The 18,316-nt window shown below is 50.0% G+C and overlaps 1 protein-coding gene across 1 annotated transcript in view; it reads left to right on the top strand.

Moving 5' to 3' along the window:
• The window catches only part of AQP3 (aquaporin 3 (Gill blood group)), a 6,098-nt gene extending 1,916 nt beyond the window's left edge, over positions 1 to 4,182 (top strand). Inside the window, exons 2-6 of the mRNA XM_010840119.1 lie at positions 1,561 to 1,687; positions 2,051 to 2,188; positions 2,515 to 2,633; positions 2,853 to 3,070; positions 3,158 to 4,182. Coding sequence (XP_010838421.1) covers positions 1,561 to 1,687; positions 2,051 to 2,188; positions 2,515 to 2,633; positions 2,853 to 3,070; positions 3,158 to 3,326 — 771 coding nt within the window. The 3' untranslated portion in view covers positions 3,327 to 4,182. The remainder of the gene's footprint in view (positions 1 to 1,560; positions 1,688 to 2,050; positions 2,189 to 2,514; positions 2,634 to 2,852; positions 3,071 to 3,157) is intronic.
• The last annotated feature ends 14,134 nt before the right edge of the window (positions 4,183 to 18,316 follow it).

Genomic DNA, 18,316 nt, shown 5'->3' on the forward strand with positions numbered 1-18,316 from the left:
GTAAGGTGAGGAGAGGGAGAAGGAGGCAGGAGGAAGAGGAAGATTAGTCTCAAGGTGGTGGAACTGGCTCTGACAGCTTCTCCCTCCAAGGCTTCTTGGGATGGAGCCAGGTTTGTGCCCCGGGTAGGCAAGGAGCTGAGGCCAAGGCCTGCCAAGCTGGGCAGGGTGCCCCAGACCCTCACATGCCTGTTTCAGCACACACACAGATACTTACAATCTTGGACCTTTGCTCTCACCTGCCTGCCCACCTTTGCCCTGCATTGCTGCCTCAGGTTTCCTATCTCTTCGTCCTCCTGAAGGGTGATAACCAAAATTCATAACCACCCAGTGCAGCAGAACACGGAGCCATCAGAATGAACAAGGGCCCTGAGCACAGATCTTGTAAAATTTCTGCTGAATAGGCCTCAGAATTTAGTTATGGGGAGATGGGAAAGGAGAGCTGGGGCAGGGCTGGAGCAGCTTTGGGGGGCCCCCTGGGGGCTCAGAGTAATAGCTCTTTACAGCTAGTGCAGGAGCATTCTGGGGGCTTCCTGGTGGTTTAGCCATAAAGAATCTGCCTGCCAATGCAGGAGTGGCTGGAGACACAGGTTTGATCCCTGGATTGGGAAGATGCCCTGGAGGAGGGCATGGCAACCCACTCCAGTATTCTTACCTGAAGAATCCCATGGACAGAGGAACCTGGCGGGCTATGGTCCATGGGGTCGCAAAGAGTTGGACGCGACTGAGTGACTTAGCAAACATACACAGGAGCATTTTTATATCTGAACAAGGGGAACTGACATACAGCATGCTCTGTACTTGCAGGACATCAGGGACTTTAGCCTCTTGAATCCCCCCATTTCTGGCAGAAAGCTTAGAACCAATCTCCCCACTTGCACTGGCCTGAGGGTCCCTGACTGGCTAATGCGAGGAGACAGAGACCTCTGTCTTTAGGACCTCCAAATCTGGGTGGGGAACCTAGGCCTCTGAGGGTAGGGAGGTCAAGGTGAGGGGAGAGAGGAGGCTCTGGGTCACGGACGTGTCAGGGAAGCTGAGGGTTCTGAGAGGGAGGCCAGGGGCTCTGACACCCCAGATTAAGGAGAAGTGGATTCAGCCTAACTTCCGGCCTCTGCCCTTTCTCTGTGCCCTCTCCCTGCCAGCTCTTCTTTGGGGCAGAGAGAAAGGCAGCTGCAGGTGGGGGCTGAGTGAGAACCGTCCCACCCCTAGGGACCAGGCCTGAAGGGCTGGGGGAGGAACTGCTCAGGTGGGAGTGTCCCCTTCCCCTGGCTCTTATTGAGAATCGAGACAAATCAATGGAGATGGTTCCGCTACCTTCTGGGCTCACAGTTGCAAACTCTGTTTCCAGTCCCTTCCACAGGACCCTGTTAGAGTGGAGCTGGGACCCTGGGGCTGGGAGGGCCTGTCTGCTTATGACTGCAGCAGGAGGGGAGGGGTTTGATTCCAGGAAAGGGCTTCTGTTTCCGCACGAAGGCAGGGGGAGGTGGCTGGCTTCATCCCTTTCCTCTGGAGTGAGAGTCATTGGTCCTCACTCTCCCTGTTTTGTTCTGTTTCCTGACACAGATGTTTGGCTGTGGCTCTGTGGCCCAGGTCGTGCTCAGCCGGGGCACCCACGGTGGTTTCCTCACCATCAACCTGGCCTTTGGCTTCGCCGTGACCCTAGGCATCCTTATTGCTGGCCAGGTCTCTGGTAAGGCCTTGTCCCCACCCTCAGCCATCAGCCCTCCAGCTACCCAACATGGTGTCCCACTGGGGAATGGGGTGGGGGCGGGAGTGTTCTTCACAGGGCAGGGCACAGCCATGCCCTAGCTGTGGGCCCTTGAAAGAGAAGAGTGACAAAGGGACTTGATACGTAAGAAACTTCGACTCTCACCTCGGAATCAGAGACTAGCAGAGTGGGTCTACTACATAGTCCAACCCGCCATTCTGTGCAATAAACCCTTCTCTGCATCCTTGTTCACCAGAGTCAAAGAGGGGGAGTGTGGGTGAGGGAGATCCTGGCCTCCCCACTGTGGCAGGGGGGGACTAATAGGCCCCATCTCCCTCTGCCCAGGGGCCCACCTGAACCCTGCCGTGACATTTGCTATGTGCTTCCTGGCGCGCGAGCCCTGGATCAAGCTGCCTGTGTACACCTTGGCTCAGACTCTGGGAGCCTTCCTGGGCGCTGGAATTATCTTCGGGTTGTATTACGGTGAGTATTCCCACCCTGCTGTCCTCCACGACCCCCTCCCTCTGCTTAGGACTGACCTACTGGCACCAGGCCTTTCCATGACCTGCCCAGGCCCCGGGCTTATGACTCATTCATGCACAGGCCCCAGGTTGGGGCCGTGAGAGGAAAGAAATGAGCTGGGCAACCGTGGAGTCAAGCCCTCCACCCTCCATCTTCCCACCCCATCTCCAGAGTGATAAAGCAGTGATTACGCTCACCTGAGACCCCTGGGAGGGTGGGCACAGCTTGATGGGGAAGACAGGGCTCAGGCCTCTCTCTCACACATGCGGTATCTAAACTGTCACCAGATGCGATCTGGGCCTTCGCCAACAACCAGCTTATTGTTTCGGGCCCCAATGGCACAGCTGGCATCTTTGCCACCTACCCCTCTGGACACTTGGACATGGTCAATGGCTTCTTCGACCAGGTATGGGCTGGGGTTGGGTGAGGGGCTTGGGTTGCTCATGGGCTGGCTGGGGGACAGGACTCTCTGTCTAGAGCAGACTCCTAGGACTCTGCTAGTTAACCAGCAAAAATCTTAGCACCACTGCCCTGAGGAGCAGAACACTGGAGATGCCAAGACTCAGAGGGAAGCCAGAGGGTGGAAGGTGGGGTCTCTCCTCATGGTGTTCTCCCCACTCCCCAGTTCATTGGCACAGCCTCCCTCATCGTGTGTGTGCTGGCCATTGTGGACCCCTACAACAACCCCGTCCCCCGAGGCCTAGAGGCCTTCACCGTGGGCCTGGTGGTCTTGGTCATCGGTACCTCAATGGGCTTCAACTCTGGCTACGCCGTCAACCCCGCCCGGGACTTCGGCCCCCGCCTTTTCACCGCCATCGCCGGCTGGGGCTCGGAAGTCTTCACGTGAGTGCAGTCCCCACCTGCGGGCCCCAGCCCATTCTCTGCTTTGGTCTGCCCCACCCACCCCTGACCACATCTCTCTGCCCCCAGGACGGGCCGCCACTGGTGGTGGGTGCCCATTGTCTCTCCGCTCCTGGGTTCCATCGCCGGTGTCTTCGTGTACCAGCTCATGATCGGCTGCCACCTGGAGCCGCCCCCACCCTCCACCGACGAGGAGAATGTGAAGTTGTCCCATGTGAAGCACAAGGAGCAGATGTGAATGGGCGGGGGCACCCCCCACGCCCTCCCATGAGCGTCCATTGACTGTGCAGGGGCTGCTCCCCAGAAGCCCTCTTCATGATTCCCCTCCTGGACTAGGAAGCTTCTTGTCCACCACCTCCCACTAGACAGCCCCCTCCAGGCTTTTCCATCCTGAAGGAAATAGGACCCAGCAGGACCTTCAGCCTGTAAGCGGTGGTGGCACAGGGAGCCTGGCCGATCTAGCCCCTCATCTCCCAGAGGGAGACAGTAGGCAGCAGGTGTGTGAGTGTGTGTGCAGGTGTGTGTGCAGGTACGTGTGCGTGGTTTTCCAGATATTCAGGGCAAAAGACCGAGTGGAAAAGATTCTGTCGGTGGAGTTGGGTGGGGGTCCAGAGGAAGAGAGGGGAAGGTGTGGTGTCTATCTGTGAATGAGAAAAGAACGTTTCAGGGGCTCCATGTGGAGGAGGGTCCAGGTACAGGCATTTCTCAATATGTGCGTGTCTGCCCTTTCTTCTATTCAGGGGGCTCTTATAGGCTTCAGTAGGGTGGGAATATAAGTAGGGCTAGGAGGAGGGGGCCGTAGCCCAGTTGTGGAGCTCTGTCTATTCATAAATAAGGAGCAGCAGAGTGATGTGTTCATGTCACAGTGGAGGCATGAGGGGAGTGGGGGTGAAGTCCAGGTCAGAATTTCATGTTTGCTCTTAAAAATATATGTTAATGTATGTGTATTAATACATATATGTAGTAGATGTTACAGTTTCAGGGATGGGGATTGGGAGACTCCATGGTCTGCCCTCCTTTAATCCTCCATTCAACACATGTATTTTTGCCTTTTATAAAAAAACAATAAAATGTATGCCAATTGTGTAAATAGCTCTCTGCCTGCTCTGCTGTTTTTCTGGCGCCGAAGAGCTTCAGTGAGTCTGGCCACAGGGCACCCTGAGGGTTGTACTTGAACCTGTCCTGGAGGCAGAGGTCAGTCGCATGGGTCGGAGAGTCCTTCATCTCAGCTTGAACTCGGTGGTCCCACACCTTCCTCCAAGCTTCCATCCTCCCAGGAACCCCCAGTTGGTGAATCATATCTCCTTCCTGAGCCCTGCACCCACCCACTACCCCTGGAAGGCAGACAGAAGCCTGGCCCGGGGGGAGGAACTTCCTCTTAAAGGAGAAGACTGCTCTCCAGGGAGTAGTGAGCTCCCTGTTTCTGGAAGAGACCAATCATACTGGGAACCTACTGTTGCCTTCGACACCTCGCAATTGTTTGGGCTTCATCACCTACAACCAGACCTTGGCCCCACCCCTTTAGCAGCAGTTTCCCTGACTCCAGTCTGGATCGGTCAGTCCATACAGTAGCCAGAGGGATCTTTCTGAAAGCCCTGATGGAAGTGGCCTCATTCCATGGCTCTCCCCGCGCCATCTGGAGACAATTCAAATCCCTCCATCCTGCATTCAGGCCCCCCCAGGACCTGGCCCTGATCCCCACCCCTCCTCTCACAATGCTCCATCCACTCAGGACTATTCTGTGCACTCCTGTGTCTTCCTACCTCACTGACCAGTCACTAAAACCCTCCTGATCTGCTCCAACACTTCCTCCAGGAAGTCATCCCTGCCCTTACCCACTCCTCCATTTCTACAGTCAGCTGTCTGAACCCAGAGACCACAGCTGCACTCATTCCTCTTGCTGGCTTCAGTTCTTCAGTTTGAGGCACCCCCATCTCCTGTAAGGCAGGGGTTGGACTGACTCTGACACCCTGACTTTGCCTAGAGAGGCAAAGGACTCCCAACATTTGGGCCTGGGCGGTTCTGTTGGGAGATCACGTGCCCCTTCTCTCCTCCTTTTCCTCCCTTACTGTGTGCGTGCATGCTAAGTCGCTTCAGTCTTGTCCAACTCTTTGAGACCCTCTGGGCTGTAACCGGCCAGGCTCCTCTGTCCATGGGATTCTCCAGGCAAGAATACTGGAGTGGGTTGCCATTCCCTTCCCCAGAGGATCTTCCTGACCCAGGGGATGAACCCTGGTCTCCTGCATTGCCAGCAGATTCTTTACCAGCTGAGCCACAAGGGAAGCCCTTGAGCTACAGGGAAGTCCTCAAATTTCACTGGGAATAAAAAGGAAAGGCAGCCCCAACTCAAGCTCTCCTGCCAAGTTAACTGCGCTGAGAGCCAGAGGATCCCTTGGTCTGGAGGGGAACTGTGGATTTTAAATAAGCCATCTCTTGCTTGCCAGCTCCTTCACAGAAGAGGAGAACGTGACTCAGAGAGAGTGAGTGGCAAATGCATGGTCACACAGCCTGGACCCTGGGCTGGTAGGGGTGGGAGAAGGCAGTTCCATCTTAAGTCTCCATCTAATCATTGTCCCCAGCTCCCAAGGGGCGTGTCTGGAATGTTGAAGGGATCTGAGCCAGAGGGAGTGCCCCTTCTCAAGCCCTGGGGGAGGAAGGGCAAACCTCAGGAGGAGAATGAGGGCTAAAGAGATTTATTCCAGCCACACAGGTACCCCCCACCCTGCTATCCTCCCCTGCCTGCCCCATGTCCTTTATCATTGCTTCCTCTCAAAATCTGTAGTTGACCCTTACCAGTCAGCCCGGGGGGGAGAGTGGGAGGCCTTCTGGCCCAGTGGTGAACAAGTGGTCAGACCTGGCTTCCAGGCCCAGCCTGGCCTGTCTCTAGCTATGTGGTACTGGCGTGGTCATCTTCTTTCCCTGAATCTCAGTTTCTTCATCTGTAAATTGGGAGACATTGAAAGGAGGAAGTATGGAAGATATTAGCCAATAAATGTCACTTGGTGATTTTTTTTCTGCTGAACCGAGGGAGGAAGGTTGGTTGTGGAGAGATACTGAAGGCTGTTTTTTAAAGGTCATTTGAATTTAATACCCTCTTCTGCCTCAGATTCCATCCATGATTCTGAAGTTCTTGAGTGGTGGAGGGTGGTGAAAAAGAGCGGGGTTATGGCTTGCTGTGCCCTAATTTGAGGAAGCTTTGGGAGGAATTGAAGGGAGACACAAGAGGGAGATCACCGCAGGCATAGAGGACAGAGGATCATGCAGCCCAGGGAGCAAGCTGGATGGAAATTTACATTGAGTGAGAAAGGGGAAGCCCTGGCCGACCAGTGACAGGAGCCAATAGCAGCTTGACCCCTGGGGGCAGGAGCGAGGTGGCCCGCCTCCCCCACTCCCTTCTAAGTTTTGCCTCTCACAAGGAGTTCTGTCTGGTTCTAAAATGAAATCTCTTTATCTCCTTCAGGAAAGTATCCCAATCCTTTTTCCAGGGTGGACTTAGAGAATCAAGACCCTAGAACTCTTCTTCTGTGCCTTCATCCTGAGCTAGTCCTCCCCACAGTACACTCTGGAGGAGCTCTCGGTTCCTTAAAGCTCTGACCTGTTTGCATTGAAATCAGCCTCCCTGAAACCTGAGCTTGGTTTCTGTTTTCTTGTGTGCCTGTCTCTGTGTGCTCACATGCAAGTGTGCACCTCTCAGTGTTGCTAGGTGTGCCTGTCCTTCTCTCAGTCTGTCTGGTTATGGCTCTGGGTCTGTGCCCCTGGCTGGCCATGTCTCTGTCTCTTTCTGTGTTTCTGTCCCTGTCTCCTGCTTTTGTCTGGGTCATTCTATGTGTACTTCTAAGTGAACATCTCATGTACTCAACTCAAGTACTTAAGAGAGTCTAAGTGTCTCTCCTGCCAACCTAGTTCCCAGGGCATTCCTCCTCCTTAATTCCTGGTAATGAGCTCCCTCCTCCTTGCTAACTCTTTCCCCTTGATTTTGTTTGTCTAAAGATCTGGGTGGGGCCTCCCCAAGGCTTGGGGAAGCATGGGTGAGGTAGAGTTGGGTGGAGTGGGAAGGGGCGAGGAGGGACTACTCCACCCTGTGGAAAGACCCCAGAGGCTAGAGACACCCTTGATCCCCCAAGGGAGGATCTGTGAAAGTACTGGCTTCCTCATTGGGAGAAGGGAGCCTGTCCTGAGTGGTGACCCTGAGTTGTGGGCCTGGGAATGCTGTCAGTGCAAAGGAAGGAGAGGAGGAACTGGGGAGCTTATCGATGAATTCTCTAAAGTTGTGGGATACAAAATTTACATACAGAAATCTATTCCTTTTCTATACATTAACAATGAACTATCAGAAAGAGAAATCTCATTTATCATCACATCAGAAAGAATAAGATATCTAGGGATAAATCTACCTAAGGAGGGAAAAGACCTGTACTTGGAAAACTACAAGACACTGATAAAAGAAATCAAAGATGACACAGATAGAAAGATATACTGTGTTCTTGGACTAGAAGAATTAATATTGTTACAATGGCCATACTACCTACAGGAATCTACAGATCAATGAAATCCCTATAAAATGCCAATGATATTCTTCACAGAATAAATAATCTTTAGCAAACAATCTTAAAATTTGCATGGGAACACAAAAGACGCCGAGTAGCTAAAATAATCTTAAGAAAGAAGAGCAAATCTGGAGGAATCATGCCTCTCCTGACTTCAGACTAAACTACAAAGCTACAGTAATCAAAAGAGTATGGTAATGGTACAAAAACAGACACATACATCAATGGAATAGAATAGAGAGCCCAGAAATAAACTTAGGCACTTTTTGTCAATTAATCTATGACAAGAGAGACAAGAATATACAATGGAGAAAAGATAGTCTCTTCAATAAGCGGTGTTGGGAAAGCTGGAGAGCTACAAGTGAACCAATGAAATTAGAACATTCTCCAACACTATATACAAAAATAAATTAAAAATGTATTAAAGACCTAAATGTAATACCAGAGACCATAAAACTCCTAGAGGAAAACAGGCAGACCACTCTTTGATGAATTTGGAGGGTGTTGTGCTAAGTGAAATGTCAGACAGAGAAAAATACTGTATATCACTTATACGTGAAATCTAATAACTGTAACAAACTAGTGAATATAACAAAAAAGAAACAGACTCACAGATATAGAGAACAAATGTGTTTACCAGAGGGGAGAGGGAATGGGGGAAGGGTAATGTAGAGGCAGGGGATTAAGAGGGACAAACTATTATGTATAAAATAAGCTATAAGGATATGTTGTACAATAAAACATGGACTCCACTGGCAGTCCAGTGGTTAAGATTCTGTGCTTACATTTCAGGGGGCACAGGTTCAATTCCTAGTTGGGGAACTAAGATCCCACATGACACACAGTGTGGCCAAAAACAAACAAACAAAAAGCACCCCCCACACACACATACACATACACAAAACACAGGGAATATATACAATATTTTATAATAACTATAAATGGAGTATAACCTTTAAAAATTGGGAATTGAGTCTTCCCTGGTGGTCCAGTGGTTGAGAATCTGTCTGCCAATGCCGGGGAGGTGCGTTCGATCCCTGCTCCGGGAAGATGCTGTAAGCTGAGGAGCAACTAAGCCTGTGAGCCACAACTACTGAGCCCATGTACTGCAACTGAAGCCCATGCATCCAGAGCCCATGCTTCACAATAAGAGAAGCCACCGAAATGAGAAGCCTGCTCACCACAGCTTGAGAAAGCCGGCAAAGCAACAAAGACCCAGCACAGCCAAAAATAAGTCAATAAATCTTTTCTAAAAATTGTGAATTATGTTTACTCAGGGAACTCAAACAGGGGCTCTGTGACCATCTAGAAGGGTGGGATGGGGAGGGAGATGGAAAGGAGGTTGAGGAGGGAGGGGACATGAGTGTACCTATGGCTGATTCTTGTTGATGTTTGACAGAAAACCGTAAAATTCTGTAAAGCAATTATCCATCAATTAAAAAAAATAAATAACATTGTAAAAAAATTGTGAAAATTTTTTTCTATATACCTGTAGCATAATATTTTTTTCTTAAAAATAGTTTTTATTTTTACATAAAATAAAGCAGCAAAAAATGAGGCAGTTCTTCAAAGGGTGACTTGGAGCTAGAAAATCCATCCTGAGCATGAAAATGTTAGTGTTAGTCACTCCTCAGTCATGTTTGACTCTTTGCAACTCCATGGACTGTAGCCTGCCAGGTTCCTTGGTCCATGGGATTTCCCAGGCAAGAATACTAGAGTGGGCCATCATTTCCTCCTCCATGCAACATATAAAATTGTGCATCAACTATACTTCAATTAAAAATACAGACTAAACTAAAAAAAAAAATTTTTTTTTTAATAAGAAAAGATACTGGGGCTCTCAGACGGCTCACCTTGGAACACTGAGTAGAACGTCTGAGTCCTAAGCAGGCAGAGGAGTGGGTGCTGTGGCCCAGCAGCTGGGGTGGCCCTCTCAGGCACTCAGTGTCTCTTTGCTTGGGGCCTCGGCTTTTGGTGCCAGGCTTATTTGAGATAAGAAGGAGGATGGCAGGGGAGACAGAGACTCCACCCGGTCTAGGAACTGTGGCTGTCCCAGAGTGGCACCCCCCTTGCACAAAGGGGAAACTGAGGCCTGGAGTCTCTTTCAGGGTCACAGAGCAGTGCAGCAAAGCCTGGACTAGAACTCGGCTTACTGCCCCCAACCTGGCTCCCCTCAACCGCTTTCCCAGGCAGCACTTTGCAACATCTCGGGGAGCAGGACTCCCAGTCCAGATCACCTAAGTTCCACAAACCAGCCCTTCCCAGACCTGGGCCCTTGGGCATGTGGTCTCCATTTCCTCCAGATCCCATCTCTACCTGCTCTGTGCCTCTAGGAGGCTAAAGTGTGTAGGCGGCCTCCCCTGGGCCCTCTTGCCCTCTGGTGTTCAGGTGGATTTGGTCAGTTGGGGGGCATGACTAGGAAATTGGAAGGCAGTGTGTGGTGAGGGTGAGGGAGAAAGGTATTCCTGCTTTTTCCAGGGGAGGAAAGCTTTCACTGCACCCAGTAACCCTGCTCTCACCTCTTGTCTCCTCTGACTGAGGGGGGAGTGGCTGCTTACTCCTCGTGCCCAGGCCACCCCTTGTCCCTGCCCCGCCTCTGTAAATAATCCTTTCACAAGTTCTCTTCAGTGAAGCCCTCCTGGATATACCATTTCTGCTGGTTTCCTGACAGATTCCACATCTCTGCTCTTTAGTTTCTTCATCTGTAAAGTGCGGATAGTAATAGACATACCTTATTAAGTTGTACAAGGTGAGGATTGAGTGAGTTAACACATGTATGGAACAGTGCCAAGGCAGCAGTAAGTGCTGTAGAATATAGAATACTAATAATACTATTACTGTCATGCTTCTTGGCAGGAAAACTATGACAAACCTAGACAGTGTATTAAAAAGTGAAGACATTACTTTGCTGACAAAAGTCCATAGAGTCAAAGCTATGGTTTTTCCAGTAGTCATGCTTGGATGTGAGAGTTGGACAATAAGGAAGGCAGAGTGCCGAAGAATCGATGCTTTTGAACTGTGGTGCTGGAGAAGACTCTTGAGAGTCCCTTGGACAGCAAAGAGATCAAACCAATCAATCTTAAGGGAAATCAACCCTGAATACTCATGGGAAGGACTGATGCTGAAGCTCAGGCTCCAATACTTTGGCTACCTGATGCGAAGAGCTGAGTCATTGGAAAAGACCCTGTTGCTGGGAAAGATTGAGGACAGGAGGAGAAGGGTACGACAGAGGATGAGATGGCTGGATGGCTTCACCAACTCAAAGGACATGAACTTGGGCAAACACCGGGAGATGGTGAAGGACAGGGAAGCCTGGCCTGCTGCAGTCCATGGGGTCCCAAAGAGTCGGACACGATTTGGTGATTGAATAATAATAACTGTCATGCCTCCTTCCTTGCGAGCTCCAGTGCACTGTGGGGAGGGAAAGTGTGAAGCCAGACTTGGAGAGAGATGCCTGACTGTCCAAGACTGTCTCCTCCAGCTCCAGGCTGCTTGGTGCTTTCATGGGGCCTTGGTTAGCCTGGTTGTTTAGCCTCAATCTCTCCAATTCAAGTGGAGCCAACTTTCCCTAGGAAGACTGGGGCCAGGGGAGATGAAACCAGAGACCCTTTGCCATACTGGCTCTTCTCCAGAAAGCTCAGGCTCCTGAGAAAAGGCAAAGTAGATACCCCACATTTTGTGGGACTCTGGGGATCCAGTAGAGGTTGAGAATGGTGTGGTGATGCATTAGGGGTTTAGAAGGAGAGAGTTAATTCCAGGGAGGTTGAAAACAGAAGCAAAAAGCCTAGTCTGTGTGTTTCCAAATCTGGTCTCTTTGCTAACCAGGAAGCCCTTACTCAGGGCTCACTGCCTTCCTGCTTCAGATCCCAGGACAATTACCATGACACTGTGGGGTCTTCTCCAGCTCTCACCAACACACTGGGAGTTCCAGCAGCTTTGGGAGGAAGAAAAGAGTCTGTGTGCCCCCTGCCAACTCTGCATATGGCCAAAGAAGAGGAGGCCTGAGGGTCACTGATGTCTTATGGATCAGCTTGAGTTTGCCAGTGAGGTGAGCTTATGAAGGGACTGAAAACTGGCAAACCTGACACCTGCCTGGACCCTTGGTCACACCTTCAGGTCAGACACGATGTGGTGTAGAGAAGGGGTGTGAGTCACTCATCTCTGTCTCCAGAGGTCTCTGGGGATGAAGGCTTAAACCAGATGCAGTCATCTCAACCAGCTTCTCTGATCCTTGCTCTGGGAAGCCTTTTTGGCCCACTATCCTCTGTGCTGTGCTGTGCTTAGTCGCTCAGTCGTATCCTACTCTTTGCAACCCCATGGACTGTAGCCCACCAGGCTTCTCTGTCCATGGGATTTTTTTCAGGCAAGAATACTGGAGTGGGTTGCCATTCCCTTCACCAGGGGATCTTCCCAACCCAGGGTTCAAATCCAGGTCTCCCACATTGCAAGCAGATTCTTTACCATCTGAGCCACCAGAGAAGCCCCTGCCTTTTTTCTGGATGCCCCCGTGGGGAGTGACGGGCTTATTTCGGCAGTCTTCCTCACTGCACTCAGAGTCAAGCAGGCCTGACTGGGCGAGGGGAGGGAGGACTCTGGGAATCCTGATAATCATCTGGACATGGTCCACCACTCATCTCCATGGAGATGTCCTCCCATAGCCAAGGAGGTACCAGGAATGTCCTGCCTACCACCCTCATCCTTTGCCTCTCTGCTCAGGGTCACTGCCAGGGCCTGGACAGAAGCGGATGAAGGCGGAGAAGTGGGGTGGGGACTGGTTTAAGCAGGGAGGCAGGCTGCGGTCCTCATCTGAGGAAGCTGTTTCCCAGGAAAGGTAGCCTTTAGCAGGGGAATCCCCAGTTCCACATCAAGGATGGAGAAGGGAAATTGACCCCGGCCTGTGGACAAAGTCTCCCCTTGATTGGACTAAAGGTTGATAGCTTGAGCTCCCTTTGGCTCTAAGAGATGAGAGTGTGACCACATACACATGAGGGTGTGTCTGTCATAGTTGGTGACAGACTGGAGGGACATGTTCATTTTTTTTAGTTCCCTGACCGAGGATTGAACCTGCACTCTCAGTAGTGAAAGCTCAGCATGCCACAAAGGCAGTGGACTGGCAGGGAATTCCAGGGGGGTGGGGGGTGGGGTGGGCATATTCACACATGCACATTTACATGCTCACTCGCTCACTGACTAACACACTGAGGCACACTCACTTCACGTTCAATCCACCTATACTCATACATGCACTCTCAAACTCTGACGGTGACTCATCCACACTCAGGTGCTCAAACACGCCTAGATACACTCCTGTGCACCCAGCACATCCACATGCAAGCTCTGACACACACCTTCACCCCATGACCTCACACACACATACACTTTCAGCCATGCATGCTTAAGCACACATCAACACACTCACTCACACTTGAATACACATTTACCCAGCTTGAATACCCTCCTGTTTGCAGGCTGCCAGAAGCTACACTGTGCACTGAGTCTGATGTGGGTGGTGCTGAGTGTAGAGATAAGGGGTAAAGAGGTGGACATCATGGAGGTCAGGGTGTGGGCTTGGGGGAGCCTTTAGGTGTTGAGGTCACAACCCAGACATTCAGGGCAAGGGGTTAGGAAGCAGGAGCTTTAGAGCATGTGAATGAGAGTCTCAGTGGCTGGGGAGGGGACCCAGTAACTCCTGGCAAATACTTGCTGAAAGAGAGAACAGCAGGACAGACTAAAACTCCCCATTTCCAGCTGGTAGAGCTGCCTGTCTGTTTCACAGAGGTTTAGAATCTTGGGCAACCAGAGAGTCAGGGCCATCTCCCCGTCTGAACTCAGTGGCTCCACATTCTCACTGCCATCCTGCAGAGCCAGAGGCTGAGTCTCAAATGCAGGTGGCTGCAGACATAGAGAATGGACTTGCGGTTTCCCAGGGGGACAGGGGAGAGGAAGGGATGGAGTGGGAGTTTGGGGTTGGCAGATGCAAACTATTATATATATAGGATGATAAACAAAAAAGTCCTACTGCATCAGACAGGGAACTATATTCAATATCCTAAGATAAACCATTATGGAAAATAATTTTTTAAAAGCATTTGTATTTTCCTGGGGACTTCCCTGGTGGTCCAGCGGTTAAGAATCTGCCTTGCAATGTAGGGGATGTGGTTGGATCCCTGATCAGGGAGTTAAGATCCCACATGCCTCAGAGAATCCAAGCACATGTGCAGCAACTACTGAGTCTATGAGCTCCAGAGCCTGTGGGCCACAACCAGGGAGCCTGTGTGCTACAACCAGAGAGTCTGTGCGCCTCAAGGGAGGATCCTGCCTGACGTAAAGAAGATCGCATGTGCCACAGCAGAGACCTGGTGCAAATAAAGAAATATTTTTAAAAGTTTTGTATTTCCCAGCTTTCAGACTGTGAGAAATAAATATTTATTGTTGAAGTAAGAAAATAAATGAATAAATAAACACAGGTGACTTGCATGAAACTCCTGGGTCAGATAGTGCCAGTACAGACCTAGATCCCAGCCTCAGGGGATAAATTCTAAGCCCAGGGATACCTGACCGCAGAGAAGCCAACAATAAACTGCCTGGGAATGAATGGGAAGTGAGTAAATTCTGGCCTGTCCCGGGGATTTGGGCTCTAACCAGGAAACAGGGGGACCTGCTGAGGTCCCTTAAGGTATAGAAGGTCAAGGAGATATATAGAAACTCTGCAGAAAAGCTCCTAGAAAGGTCTCATGTGTAATGTAGTACCTCTGGTTTTTCTGCCAGAGGGGTTACATTTAATTTATTTATTTGTTTGCATATTATTTCATCAAATATCTATTGAGGATTTTTTTCATGCCAGGTTGTGATAGGTACCAGGATTACTATAATGAATAAGATACATATGCAAGATCAGATAGGAAGTCTCGATGCACAAAAGAGGAAATCTAACTCGATCTGGTTTGAGCAACTGTGGTGATTCATTGGCTCTGAAAAATCAGGGGGAAACTTCAGGTGAGGCTTCATCAAGCACTCACATTCACTCTGCTTTTCCTCTCCTCTTTCCATGGTGTCAGCCTCATCCTAGGCCTGGGTTCTCCTATGGTTTCAAAATACCTGGCAGGAGCAGGCTAGAGGGAGCATCTCTTTCATGGCAGTTGCAGCAAATATCCAGAGGCACACTCTGATTGGACCTGCTTGGTGTCATACCCAGCCCTGAGTCACAAGCATGGCTCAGCTGATTAGATCAGTTTAACTCATATATTCCATCTCTGGCCTCAAAAGAGATGTTGGCTCCATCTGAACAAAATGGATTCCCAAATGGAAACGAAGACTCTTAGGAAAAGGGAAACCAGGGCCTACTAAATAGTTCCTATCCTCATGGAACGTAAAGACTAATTAATGGAGGAGACTACACATATAATTGAACAGACGAAATTGGGATTTGGGACATTTTACCAGAACAAAGGGCTTCCCAGGTGGCGCTAGTGGTAAAGAACTCACCTGCCAATGCAGGAGACACAAGTTCAATCTCTGGTTCAGGAAGATCTCCTAAAGAAGGGCATGGCAACCCACTCCACTATTCTTGCCGGGAGAATCCCATGGACAGAGGAGTCTGGTAGGCTACAGTGCATAGGGTTGCAAAGAGTTGGACATGATTGAAGTGACTTAGCATGCACATATAGCAGAACAAAACACTTCTACAGGACTGGATACATAATTTGTGGGGCCTATTCTAAAAGGAAAATGCAGGGCCCCTTATTAAAGAATTATTTAGAATTTCAAGACAGCAGCAGTATTAAATCAAATACAGGGACCTTCTAAGGCCTGAGTCACCTGTCCTTAAAGACAGCCCAATTCCTCTCTATTGAAACCTGAAGGAGAGAAGGAATCAGCCAGATGGGGTATTCTGGGTAGAGGTAACAGCTTGTGCAAAACCCTGGAGGCAGGAGGTCAAGCTCCCTGGAAAAGTTGGAAGGAATTCAGTTGTGGCTGGAGCTTAGAGTGCCAGATGAGATTGGAAAGTGGGTGGAGCTGGGGTCGGGTAGGAGCCTGGTCATGACGTATCTGGGAAACTGAAGCTTCCTAAGGCTATTGCTTAGTGGTCTCTGTAAGCCTATTCATCACCAAGTTAGGGGACAAGGAGGAGCCAGGTGGGTGCCAGACCCTGCCTTGGATGGAGTTCAGATGCACAGCAAACAGATCAGGAAAGTAAGGGAAGCATGATGAGAGGCCTGGGTGTCAAGAGGATCAGGCTGCTCAGAGATCCAAATCAAGTTCCACCACCACCCTGCCTCAGTTACCCCTCAAGACCACAGAAGGTGTTGCATGAGATTATTTGGGTCTTAAATTCCTCTCTAGCTCTAGGATTCTGTGATTCTCTTCTGGGGTTCTTAACAGTCTTAGATGATGGAAGGAAGGCAGAAAGGAAGGGAGGGAGGGAAGGAGACAGGAAGGGAGGGAGGAAGGAAGGGGAGAAAGAAAGAGAAAGAAATCCCCTTTTTGTAGCAGGTCTTTATGTTAGTAAAACACTGCTGAAGGCTTGGGGAGATGGAGGGAGTTTACTTTGCACAAATGCATGCAAGTTGGGTATCAGACATTCTTGTTCTTGGAAACCACATTGGCTCCTCCCCAATGGTGATTTCTCACTGGCCCTTTATCCTACTTGGCAGCCTAGCCTCTGGCCACATCATGGGTTTCTTTCCCTTCTTACCTTCCCTCCTCACGTTCTGCCTCTAGATTGCTCACTGTACTCTATAAACATTTTTGGCATTCAGCTGAGCAAAAAATCACTAGCATAGATTCTGCACTTTGCTTTAATGGAACTCACTCTCCTCAGGTTTTAAAAGTAGTCTGCCCTCCTCCATTAAGGGTGTTCCCAGGTGGCGCTAGTTAGTGGTAAAAGAACAAGTCTGCCAGTGCAGGAGACATAAGAGACGCAGGTTCAATCCCTGGGTTGGGAAAATCCCCTAGAGGAGGGCATGGCAACCCACTCCAGTATTCTTGCCTGGAGAATCCCATGGACAGAGGAGCCTGTCGGGCTACAGTCTTTGGGGTCGCAAAGAGTCAGACACCACTGAAGTGACTTAGCACACATGCTCCTTCATTAAAAGGGAACAGAGCTCTCTCTCCATTGTGACTGTCGTTTACTTGTCTGTCCTTGAGACTCAGCATCATGGAGACAGGAAACACAGGTTTTGTTGTAAAAGCTAGCCCCTCATTTGTTGCAAGAGGCTCCATAAATATTTGCAGGATGAATGAATGGGATTATCCAGACCGCGCCTTGCAGGCCATGTTCTTTTCTTTCTCCTTCCAGGAAACGGTTATGTCAAAGTATTAGAAGAGTTAGCTGTGGAAAAAACCAGTGGAAGCAACAAATCCTTGGCTATGACAGTTGTGGCAAAAGTTGCATTCTCCAAGGAAAGGGAGGCTGGGGATTCTTGGTGGGTCTCAGATGGGGCTGGATGTGTACCCAGGAAGGAGGAGGCCGCGATGACACAGAGGTTACTTGATGAGTCTGGGCATAGCCAAGAAGGGCACCCAGCCAGCCCCAGGAGCTTTGGCTGTGCCCAGAGATCTTATCTGAGTCTGACTGATGGGTCGGTACTGACTCATGGGACCTGAAGCCTAGGAAAGAGTTCTGATGTTGAAACAGGCCCAGAGAAGGGGGCAGGGTGGATATCTGTAGTTTGCCATCAGCACAGACATCACCACCCACACTTCCTGTTATGCCCCGGTCACCTTTATGGTTATCACTCATCTCCCACCCTGTCATTTATTTGCCACCCTCCTCACATCCCTGCATCCCAACTACTACTGCTCTTTCTTAACCATGCTGTCACTTGACCCAGTTCCTGTCACCTCTGAGTCCTCGGGACTGTCACCTCCTTTCCCCAGCCCCTGTTAGTTCACCGGCACTATCCATTTCTGTCTGCCCCTATCACGAACATCACCATCCTCCTGTCTCCCACCCCTCATCTAAGTCTCAAAATGGGCTTTCCCCTCTGCTGTAGACCTTCTCATCATACGCCCACTCTGAGCCTTTGCCCCTGCCTTTCTGGCCTCTGGTCTCCTCTGGGCTTCTGTATCTGGAATTGCCAAGCTCCTTACCTTTGCTCCCTGCTTTAGCCATGGGAGCTTCATTTCACTGTGTGTCTGGACCCTGGGGCCAGGTGCTTATTCCCAGAGTACTAGGTAGAGGCCGTGCCAGGAAGCCATGAGTCTTCTCTGTCTGCACCTATGTCACTTGGCAGTTCCTTCCACTCAGCCTACGCCTAAAATTTCCATGTATTAAATTGACTATTGGGAATTCCCTGGCAGTCAAATGGTTAGGACTTGGTGCTTTCACTGCCATGGGCCTGAGTTGAATCCCTGGTTGGGGAGCTAAGATCTCACAAGCCACATGGAGTGTCCAAAAATAAAAAAACTAACTAGACTATTTCCCTTTTTAAATTCCTTGATGTTCTATACCTCAGACTATTACCTAACCCCCATGATACACTATATGCCCCAGTACTTTGATATGTAATACTTGTGATCAACTACTTCTTCGTATAATCATTTGTGTATCAGATAGTCTTGCCCACCAGACAGGACGCCCTGGCAGGGTGGTAGCTGTGTTTGTCTTGGTCATTGCCAGGTCCCCAAAGTCCAGTACAACGACTGGCTTCTTGTAGGGACACAATGAATGTCTGCTGAC

This window comes from Bison bison, unplaced genomic scaffold (genome assembly GCF_000754665.1).
Source record: "Bison bison bison isolate TAMUID 2011002044 unplaced genomic scaffold, Bison_UMD1.0 scf7180017864141, whole genome shotgun sequence".
Taxonomy (NCBI): Eukaryota; Metazoa; Chordata; class Mammalia; order Artiodactyla; family Bovidae; genus Bison; species Bison bison.